General features: G+C 42.7%; 1 protein-coding gene across 1 annotated transcript; it reads left to right on the forward strand.

The window, feature by feature from the left end:
* The first annotated feature begins 1,318 nt into the window (after positions 1–1,318).
* On the forward strand, positions 1,319–2,404 carry LOC146861091 (uncharacterized). Its single transcript, XM_085646404.1, has one exon. The coding sequence runs from the start codon at positions 1,334–1,336 to the stop codon at positions 2,402–2,404; it is 1,071 nt and encodes a 356-aa protein (XP_085502530.1). The 5' UTR covers positions 1,319–1,333.
* Positions 2,405–11,646: the final 9,242 nt, after the last annotated feature.

Genomic DNA, 11,646 nt, shown 5'->3' on the forward strand with positions numbered 1-11,646 from the left:
ACAATACAGGCAGTCAAAATGATAGTGGTACCCAGGTTCACATATGTCCCAGCCTCGGTACCACTCTTGATCAACTTATCTTTCATGCAGACAATTGGCAGGGACATCAAGGCCTTTATTTGTGGTGCCACTTGGGCGTGGTTGACAATCTCCAAAGTAATGGCCCATAGGCAGCAAGGCATCCCCAGCCTCTCATGCGTAGAACGCTACTACACGGCCTTACAACCGTCGGAACCAGCATGTGATGCGCATGAATAACGCATAATCATAAATCTATCTGGCATAACAGCGCTATATGTGTGGTTGACATACCATATACTGGGACCTCTGGTAGAAGGTTGGTATCCTGGCTGTTAACAATTTACCCCACAGAGCGACCTCAGCCATTTGAATCGCTACGGTATGAATTTTGACTGCCGGCTAGCCAGAAGTTGAAATATGCCCAATTACCAGTAGGCACACATATACTTATCAACCTGTATCGGGCCCGTCTTTTAAGGTAATTTCTTCTTGGTCTCCCCTATCTGTTATGTTATGTATTAATATCAGTTTGCCTCCTGAACTTCACACCATGGTTGACTGCCATTGTTACAATGACTTGTTTCTGATTTTGTTTGATTGACCTTTACTTCATTATAACTTTGTGCATCTCGTGGGAGGTTTAACTGGCCTTGAATCTTGGTAGGCCATGTTTCATCGTAATACAGGACTCCATATATGACCGCTGGTCTGCTTGCCTACACCGGGAATCCATATTATACATGACCGCTGGTCTGCTGGCCTAGACCATGGTCAATGATCTTTTTGTGTGTTTCTGCAAATATAAATAAACAATGATAGCCTATGGACCATACCTATACCATTCCGTGATGGCAAGCTACTGTTGTGCTTCCTTTTTTACTTCCTTTTTTTTTATTGAAAGCAGATGCCCACCACGTTCAGACATTTTTTTCCTTATTTTTGCCTTTTATTCTTGTAATTTATCTTGTGTATACTTATTGACTTTGTGTGTGTGTGTGTGGTTTTTGTGGATCTGGGCAAGTGAATGCAGAACTCAGTTATTGAGTAAGTGAATGCAGAACTCAGTTATTGGGCAGATGAATCGATGCACAAGTACACGGAGGAGTGTCAGAGTGCAAGTATGAGTAGTTACTGAGTTTTTAAATTCATCAATGACTGAAAAGGCATTTTAAGTTAAAACCCTGATGTATTCGGATTGCCAATGATAGTTACTGTTAGTTCTCGATACACTAAAAACTTCTCATATTTATGTGGATTAACTTTATTTCTGCTATTTCTCATCAACAGATATCGCAGATAGCTGGTTAACAGCATGAATATATGCCGATATCACATCCTCTGTATCCTTCTACATCTTTCCTTTGGTGAAATGGAGTTAAGGTCCATGTGTCAGATGCTCTGTACATGCAAGGATCAATTCAAGTTTGTGAACTGCTCTGGAACCAACGGGACCAGCATCCAAAGCTTCCCACCAGAGACCGAATTCCTAGACTTATCCAGAAGTGACCTCGTTTTCATTCCTTATCGTGCCTTGAAATCTCTTTGGAGGTTACAGGTTCTCCTCATTTGCGACAACGACATTCGGGCCATCAAGGATGATACCTTTAGCTCACTGGACAGTCTGCAGAAGCTCGACCTCAGCAGGAACCATATTGAATTCCTTGGTATTCGGTTTTCCAGTGGCCTCGAGTCCGTGAAGGACCTCAGCCTGGCCTGTAACAAGTTGCAGATGCTGAATCACAGGAGCCTGCAACACTTGGAGAATCTACAGAAGCTCAATGTTTGCAATAACAACATCTCACACATTGAAATAGGAGCATTTCGAAGCTTGACCCGCCTGAGACAGCTTCATCTTCAAAACAACCAACTCTCAAGTCTACATAATGGGATCTTTTCTTTACTTCAGTACCTGGAGGTTTTAAACTTGGAAGGAAACCAGATTAAAGTCATTGCTTCAGGGGTCTTCACGTCCTTGAACAGCCTAACCGTCCTGAACCTGATACACAATCAAATAGAACATGTGCGATTCAAAACGTTCCTCACTCTGCAGACTCATAGCACCCACATCCTGCTGGCCCACAATCCCTGGTTTTGTGACTGCGACCTGCAGCGGGTGTTCTCCAAGCTACACAGTGTGCGGCGCCTCATCCTGGATGACTACGAGAATGTGACATGCTCCGAACCCCCCATTCTGCGAGGTCTTCCGCTGGCCTCTGTGGACAGTCAGCTTTGCATCGCTGAAACAGTGACCGTCCTTGTCATCACTTTCACCGTCTTTGTCACTGTGGTGGCAGCCATTTTTATGGCGGAGAGAAACCGGAAGAAACGCACTGGGAAGCACTGGAGTGAGGACAGCGAGATCTCTTATGAGACTGAGAACTAAGTGGAGGTCAAAACCCAGAATACATACAATGGTAAAGTGTGTTCAGTGCAGTACCACCCTGAAGCAAGGGCAGACTGTGGAGATCTACTACGTTTCAGGACAAGGATGAAATAAACAGAAAGTTAAAGTATGGTCAGAGCTGAAGTATGGACGACCACTAAAGAGCGGGCATAGACATTGTCTGTGAATCTCCCGAATGAAGGAATACTGGACCTGTCACTGCTGCGTTATTTTAGGCTTCACAGAGTTACACAAAAAAACACGAAATTCTGTTTTTTACCCCAAAATGCCCTAAACAAGAGAAAGAATAGAGACTGATTATGAGTCTTGTTCTAAATTAGAACACAAGCTCTGAAAAAACAGTATGATGCAGTATGTTCAGTGATGAGCCTCCCCCTGAGCAAAGGTAGTGAGATATGTTTCAAAAACTGAAAGGGATACTACATTCTAAATGCAACGTAACTTAAAATATACCGAATGCCTTACCACAAAGGGAGGAATTACAAAGAGATCCCACATGAGTCTGAGAAGTGAGCGAACTCACAATTCTGATGTCCCAATGTGTTCGAATGTGCTCTGCCCTGTATAATCACTAGAGCCATATCAATGAGATCTCAAACACATCTAGGAAATACAGTAACCCTATAGTACATGAACGAATAGCACACTGAGTTGACAAAAAGCACTTACAGTAACATCTTTGCTGGAGCCTCCCCTGGTCGACAAACCCTTTACGGATTATCATGCACGTTCCTAGAGAATGGATCTTCCAGGGCATTAAGGAGAATCCATTTATATAAGTACCTGGCCACTACCTGTAAAGCTGGCATACAGCTGCAACCCCAAGTAGAAATAACAAAAGACAAAAGGGCCCAATCCACGCTTTTTGTAAGTTATGGAGCGCGTGTTTGCACAGTGGGCCCTACTGCATTGTCAGAAAGGACTTATCTTGAATGATAGTTGCATAGCATCTACGCAACAAAGGGGTAGTTATTTTTGAGATTTCAAACTATATATATCCACTGGTGGCCATACTTTCCAGTTGACTGATAGGACAACAACTATGGGAAGAAGCTTCATAGCTTAATACAACGTACATGCTTACATAATACCCCCAGGACCTATGATGGCATTCCCATGACCACCAGGACTAACTTTACCCTGCTCCAATTAAGGAATTAGCTGAAGACACATATCTCTTTAAAGTACACTATGTTACACTGCAGTAGGTGTCAACTTCCACACCTAGAACCCAGTGACTCTTTCAGTCCTCCATTGTTTCTTTGCCTTAGACCCTGCACAGTGCCCCTGTCTTTTGGCTACATTTGTGCTGTACACATAGCACATACATATATACATGCTGCATGACCACTTCCTAGCCCCCTGATTTAGTTGGTGCCTCCACCGCCTACTTTAGCCTGTCCTTGATAAATGTGATTTCTCCTGCTTCTGGGTCTCTGTGCACTGACGTAATTAAAGGTGCGGCAGCAGGTGCAGGTTGCCTTGAGGGCCATGTTGTCCTTTTATGGATTATTGAATGGGCATTGCAGAATTTTCTGGGGAGTGTGGGTGACCCATGAGAGCTCCCACAATGTACATTCTCGCGTGCCTGTGGGTTTAGCAGTTCAGTAGTGCCTTTACTGGCAGGGTACTTTTGTCCACAGTGATAGTGCATTGAACCATAACAGAATACTCGTAATTGAAATGATTTAAGTTCACAGCGACTTGTTATGGAATATAGAGGTATGACAAGTGGTCTTCTCCATGAAAAATGTGACAAAACCACACTTCTATGGGATAGGTCTCCCTGAGGTGTAACGTAAATATTTCTACACATGGAGACCAAATTTGTAAACAAACTTTTGATAACTCTTTCCAGCTAGGAACCAGGAGAAAATGAAACATTTTGATTGTATAAAAGGGACCAGAGGGGCACTGCTGATGAGTTTGGAGGGATCTAAACCAAAACAAATCGATTCTTGGAGGCCCGGGTTATAAAGAAGTATGACCTTACTATACCAACATATAGTTATCTTTTTGGATCTCCACCAAGTGTCTCAAAAGAGGAAGAAAGCCTAGCTAGGCTTTGGGAAGGAGTTCAGGAGAATGGCCATTAGGGCCTCAGTTCTTATTCCTGCCAGGCTGACATTTGTGTACCAGGATGAACTGTATGGGTGAAGGCTGCCCAACCTTTCATGGATAAAATGAAGAAGAAACAGCCAGAAAACAGTAGGGTGTGCCTATATTTTTATCCTTGCATCCCCTGTTTGAGGTGAGTTAAGGGTGGAGATCAGGGGTGCAAATAACTTTATTACAATTGGATTTATTTACCAATTCCTCCATCGGGTTTACTTGAAGTTCAAGTCTGCCCTGGTGGTATTGCCCTAACAGGGTAGGGAGAGGTTGCCTATGATGAAGCATGTCACATTATGTGAGTGAGGCTTCCATGTCCAATAAGATTGGTCTTTCTTCTCCTCATGGGCTTACCTCTATCCACGCCAGAATCTTGGTAATTTAGGGATCAGTGATTTGTACCATAACACTGATAAAAATAGCACTGCAGAAGCCACCATGCTTTTATGTGTTTTGGGTAATATCACTATTTGCCAGCACAGGAATTCTGGGGCACCTGAGAATAGCTTTCTGACAAAGGTATAGTTTCTCGTTCTTCAAACTCCTCTACCACTGCAATTGCCATACTATTTTAATTCTGACTTGGAAACACCAGACTGGGCAAAACTGAAAAATCACAGAGGTGGTGTGATGGGCTCGCAAGTGATTATTCTATGCTACCCCACAGCTGTCAGTAGAGCAAATCCTAATCTAATAGGGACAACAAAAATGTGGATAGCTAGACATAAAACTCTAAAGTAGAAGTGGTTTCTAAATCTGCAGGCTCCCCTTTGGAATAAAACTGAAATATGCATCAGTGGACAAATGCTCAGTTGCTCACCCTAGATACAGAAAGGCATGCTAAACATAAATCTTGTGCTTTCGGATAGCACGTTTAACTCCTTTCTAGATTTGTATACGTAATTTCATTTGTCCCAATTCTTACATTATTTGCAACTAAAGAATTGTCTGGCCATCACATTAAGTAATCAATCATCTGAACAGGAAGGCTCCTCCACCCACATGTACCTAGGATGCTGGGTAGTTACAAAACAATATTTTCAGGTCTTAAGGGTATTAATTGAGGAAGCATACTCTAAACCCATTACTAAATATCTCTGATACAGGTGGCAGTCACACATTCAAGAAATCTGACCGATGCAGAGCCAACCATGCCTGCAGTCTGATTGAAAGTGTTATTTTAAGGTAATCAACAAATGGCATTGGTCGCATTATAAACTGCACAGAACAAATTTGATACCAGACACTGAAATGTTGGAGGTGTGATCAGATGGAAGAGGCATGTCACACATCTGCAGTATTGTCAGATTTTATAGAACTTTTTTAACTCATTCTAGCACCAACTGACGGACACGAGCGAACTATAAATAAAACCATCCCTAGAACTAGTTGTACTTAATTTTACGCATGTTATGCCATGGATTATCAACCACAAGAGATTGTTGGACTCGGTTCTAGTGGTGACTAGGGCATGTATACTGAGACACTGGCCAACATAGGTGTCTCAAACAATTGGAGAATGGACAAATGCCATGGCGACGATGGCATTGTATGAACAGTTGATTTACAAAATAAATGACCAGTTACAAGTGTATAAAAAGAGATCTGGGGATCTATGTTAAATGTGTATATGAGGGGGAAACATTAAATCTAAATGACAGTTTTAAGTGAATGAGCCCGAAGTTCCCATATTGTTCCAGGATGTGCTAAGGAGGAGTTATTTTAGCCTTCTCTTTGAAAACGCTATTGAACTTTATCATGTAGTCAATAGAATAGTTGAGGTGGGAATATCACGAAAGAACACTACACATGACTTATGTTTGCACTATGGAGAAATTACTTTTTCTGTATTGTTTTCTGTTCTTTATGCTAAAACCTAATAAAACATTTAAAACATACCTCTACAAGAGCTACGGTTTTTCTTACTAACTTGAAACCTGGCAGAGGATGAAGGGAACTAAACCAAGAATTGTCTTTTATGGTTGTAACTCAGTCGTCTAAATTAAGTCCATTGGAGAATCAGCAGCCAGCTGTACGTGCTGTGACCTGCATGAGTACCTATCAGCAGCCAGCTGTAAGTGCTGTCACCTGCAAGAGTACCTATCAGCAGCCAGCTGTAAGTGCTGTCACCTGCATGAGTACCTATCAGCAGCCAGCTGTAAGTGCTGTCACCTGCATGAGTACATATCACCTGGAAGAAGCCAGCGGGGCTTTTGAAGTGGTCTTATCTAAAACTCCTGCCTATCATAAGGGTCTCCTTTCCTTCTGACCATAGGTTGTTGGAGGGCCTAGCATTCTGCAGGAGGGGTGAGGGGGAGCTCTACAGCTCTTCATCAAGTGGTCAGTGCCTATTAGACTGACCTGACCATAAGAAACTTGAAACTATTTTTGAAACGTTGCTATTTTTCCAAAAGGGGCGACCCGGCTAAATCGCTTCTATGACTGATTTAAGATGACAACTCATATTGGATTAGTAAGCATCCAGCTCCACCACAGCTCACTGGAAAGAACTTCGAATTGAAATGCAGGTTCAATGATTCAGGGGACGCCTTGAGTGAGGGGCTGGACTGCAAGCCCAAGGAAAGCCTTGCATCCAGGAGGTGGGGACCCTACCAGTGCGTCAGACGGGCACTACAAAAGCAGTTTACATACCCTGCAGAGTGAGACACCTTCAGTGAGGGGTTGGACTGCAAGCCCCAGAAAGCCTTGCACCCTAGCAGTGCACAGGTCGGGTGATACAAAAGGAATTTGCATATCCCACAGCACGGGATGCACGCCCGGGCCCATCTTCGCCCATTATCGACTGACAGAGGCTGGGCTGCGCCACCTCCCTTGGTCCTCCTTCATGGTCAGCGGCAGGTACTCTTTGTTTGTTTGTTACGGTTTTGCTTTATTGCTTGTTTAAAGTCTGGGGAAACGAAAGGCCCCATCTACTAATCCTTTGCCCCTCCCCCTCCTGCTCCCTCAAGAACCTTGACTATTGATGGGTCCATGGTTCGTGTAGTGGAGGTTATTTCTAAAGAAATTGAACTTGCGGAACGCCGCCTTTCTTTGACAGAAGAAAACCTTACCTCTTGGCCCTCGACTCCACCATAGCAAAACTCTTTACTTTGCTCTCTGCATGATGGAACTGATACAGCCATTATGGCCTCTCCTCATCAGAATGCACAACAACCTGTTGAGCTGAATGCGAAACCTTACAGGAGACTTTTCACTCTAAGGGCTCGAGCCCTGTGGTGAAGCATAGAAAGAGGCCTGTTAAATTGAAGGGGAAAACCACTCTGACCAATTTAGAGTCACAGACGAGTGGCACACAGTGGTTGGACCTGAGCCATGTGGATGATCTTGCTGAACTACTTGGTGCCAAGCTTAATGTTCGTCTGAGGGATAAACTCCTTTCCAAAGACTAGGCAAAACTTGGGCAAAATACTTAAATGTAATGGTTTGAGGCCTGTTGATGATGTTGTTTCTGCTCAGGGAGTGTTGGGAGAACATGTCAATTCGGCACCCTTGATTTGTAGAGCTGTTGATACCAAGGTGGGAAATTGCGTATCGATTGCTGAAACTTCCCTTGCCCTGAAGCTTTGGATGTTTTTCATCATATGGGTGTGAATGTTGGTTTTCTTAGGAAGGGTGCTCTCCTAGTTGTGACCAGACACAGGAACCAGTGTCAAGGGTGTGCCAAATCCGGGAGGAGAGGGAACCTACACTGCACCTGCCACTTGCATCTTGCCTATATGCGGTTGTATTGACCAATGTCCCGGTGCTTCCACCTGAGTCTGTTGAGATCACTATGCAATTGAAAAATAAGTTTAGCCTTATTGCTAATTTTACTACATGTTCTTGTGATGTGATCTTAATGGTCCGTAGAGTCACGACCAAAATGCTTTGAAGGCGATTGCATTATTGTAAACTTCAGTCGGTCTAAGGTGGTGGATAACCTGATCTACCAGGCAAACTCGGGCTTGAGTAAGCCGAATGTGGTTATATTTTGTACCTATGCGTCTTTTACATGAACTTGAATTCTGAGTTGGTCAGACACATTGCCTCAACAAACCCGCCACAACTTATAGGGATTCCCAGTTCGAATCGTTTTGAGTTGCTTTCAAATTTGACCGAGGTGTAGTATGCACCTAGTGAGGACAAGTTATATGCCATACATTACAATTTGAACAATCTCCTGCTTTTAGATGGGCCCTCCATTGATATACCAGTCAGTACAACTATCCCTAGGCTCAATGGTACCAACGCTACAGATAATTCCCTGGTAATTCAATACACCTTCAAGATTCTTAGCTGGAATATAGCACAGGTGAAGGCTAAGGTGGAGGTCTCAGGATTGCCTGGACTTCATTAAGCTTTATGATAACGTCCTGCTACAGAAGACTTGGGCTACAGAAAATGTACCCTGTGACAGTTTTGTGAGCTTTGCACAATATGCGCTGCCGTCATCTTCTGGACGCGCACAAGCTGGCCTTTTAGCCTGGGTCAAGGTCACAATTACACACATTGACACGGGCAATAGGCTATACCAAGCTTTTTACTTAAAATGATAATCTAACTTTGGGCTGTTTATCGTTAAATTTTATAGAGATGTTTTCTCTGTAAAGAATTAACAACATAAATTGCAGCACTCTTTTCTCTTTTATTGATTATTTGTATAGCAGCCCTCTAAATAAAGGCGATTGTTTTAACTTGATGGCAGCAGGTGATTTCAATGCAAAGCTACTCAGCAATGCAGCGTGCGCAAGGTGAATATTTTTATTTATTTAATTACTTACCTTACTCCTGTCCGTCGTATGTCAGACTCCACTACCCCCCAAGCCTGCCCCTCCCCAGCCCTGCCTCACCGCCCGCAACACTCCCTTGGCGAGCCGCCACTGCTAATTAGGGCAATTTTCAGGCCACTCACAGAAACATAATAGAGGATAGTTTGGCGTGTGCCTCTGGATCCACGATACCTTGGATTAAATATAACCAGTCAGTCTTCTCAAACCTAGGGGGACCAAATTTTTTCTCTGACCTAATCTCCATTAAAAAGGAGGACAAGCCATTGATAAACAAAAATTATTTGATGAATGGGGAAAGGGACAAGGATTTGGCATTATCTGCTTCAAACAGTATCAAGTGCCATGCAATGGTTCAAAAGTGTCCCGGGATGGAGGCATATCTGGAATAGGTAAGCCATCCCCGGAAAAGATCGCTACTCACCAGATTTCGCCTGGGCTCAGTTAGATGGAAATTATGTTTCCCTCTTGGCCAATATGATGATACCAGTGTTTAGCTGTTGTCTATGGGACGAATTGTCAGACCAAACCTTGCTGCATTTTGTATTCTTTTTGTAAATGTTATAAACATTTGACAAATGGCTTACTGATTGCAGCTATTCAGAAGGCACATAATAAACAATTCAGAGCAGCTTTGATTTATCTGCAGTCTTTGTGCACACTGGAAATATGCTTTAGGGTGGGCCAGTTTTTGAAATCTTCAATTAGACTTCGACAGTCAATGTTGTTTCAACCTTAATTTGTTGTGCAGTCTTTGGAGGATTGAGCTGTTAACCCACCATCCTTCCCGTCTCGTGGGGGTTTGATGTAGAATTGTCCTTTCTGTAAATTGTGCTGCACATGGCACTTTTAATGTTATTTGTTTTCGATATTATATTACTTGTGCTTTTATGGTTTACTAAGATCGAAAAAAATTAAAAAGAAAAGATTCAGTGCAAGTGTTTTTACTAGATATTTCCCCCTGTACTGATTACATGACTAACTTAACCCTTTATTCTCTTGGAGGCATCTTCTGCGATTAACATGTCTTGATCCTGTGATCTTATGTAATAATTATTGCAGCAAAATCCTCTTTAAAACGTTTTCTTTTTTAATCTCAACTTGCCAGTACCATTACGATCTTTTGATTTGCTGATGTATTATTTGTGAGAAAGGCCACAAGAGCCGAGACTTAAATTACCATAGCTGCTCACGCCAAGTTAGGAGAGGTACTAGAAACAAACTTTTGTTAAGAGGATTTGGTCCTCGCCCACAACCAGCACTGACTCGGAGGCAGTGAAAGTAGGAGTGAGTTTCGATGCTGCATTATACCTCTACCCAGTTACATGACTTTTTTTTGTCCTCATTCACCTCAGGCTCCAATCAATCCCCGATAATTTCCAATTTGTGACCTGTTTTGGGGAGGGGGTTTGGGGCAAGGAGGCAATATTCTCCTCTGGGTTGCCCGGTTCCAAGAGCTGCATTTTATGAACGGAGAAGAAAAAACAGCGGTACATGGACATGCTCTTTGCATTACTGCCCCGTTAGCAGTTATGCCAGCCTGTCTACTCAATCAACTGAAGCCAAAACGTTTTCCTCTTAGCAACGCACCGTACCACATACATTTTTGATATATAAGAGAATGCTCTAAGCCACTATTACAAAAAGGCAGCTGTGGAGAGCATATAACTGCACCCGTACCTCCCTATAGATGGGGTCAGTACAAGAACGGCAATATTACACAGTGCTATCACAGACCACACCACTGGTGCAGATACGTCAACTGTGAAGGCAATGACTTCTACAACAAAACATTTAAGCCTGGAGCACACACACATTCGAAATAAGGTACAGGCATTTGTAATTTAAGGAAAGAAGAAATACTTATTTATCCTCAATGTTGGTAAAAATACATTGGTTTCTAACAATGTCATTACTGTTTTTGAAGTTTTGATATTCAAAAAAAGACATTGATCACAATCCATCAATTTAGCTGTTAATACACATGATGTGATTAACTTGGATGAGATCATTATTTTGGATGGAATCAGCACAGCCAACATGTGTTTCGTCTGAAACGACTTTCTCAGGGCTGCTGCCGTATAGCACCAAAGGTTGCTTCCAGGCAAAATGTATATCAACTGTTACAAATGCACATAGATAATGTAAGAGTTAGTCACAGAAATTTGAGTCACTAATATGGTGTAATGTTCCATTAATCCACAAATGAAAACAATTCATGGGGAATTTGCAGATAGTTCCCTTCATAAGGGGTATCTTTGTAACAAAGCTTATTTGGTGGTCCAGTGCTCACATGTAGTTCACTGGATTCACAGTGCTCTA

Source organism: Triturus cristatus, chromosome 3_1 (assembly GCF_964204655.1).
Source record: "Triturus cristatus chromosome 3_1, aTriCri1.1, whole genome shotgun sequence".
NCBI classification, from domain to species: domain Eukaryota; kingdom Metazoa; phylum Chordata; class Amphibia; order Caudata; family Salamandridae; genus Triturus; species Triturus cristatus.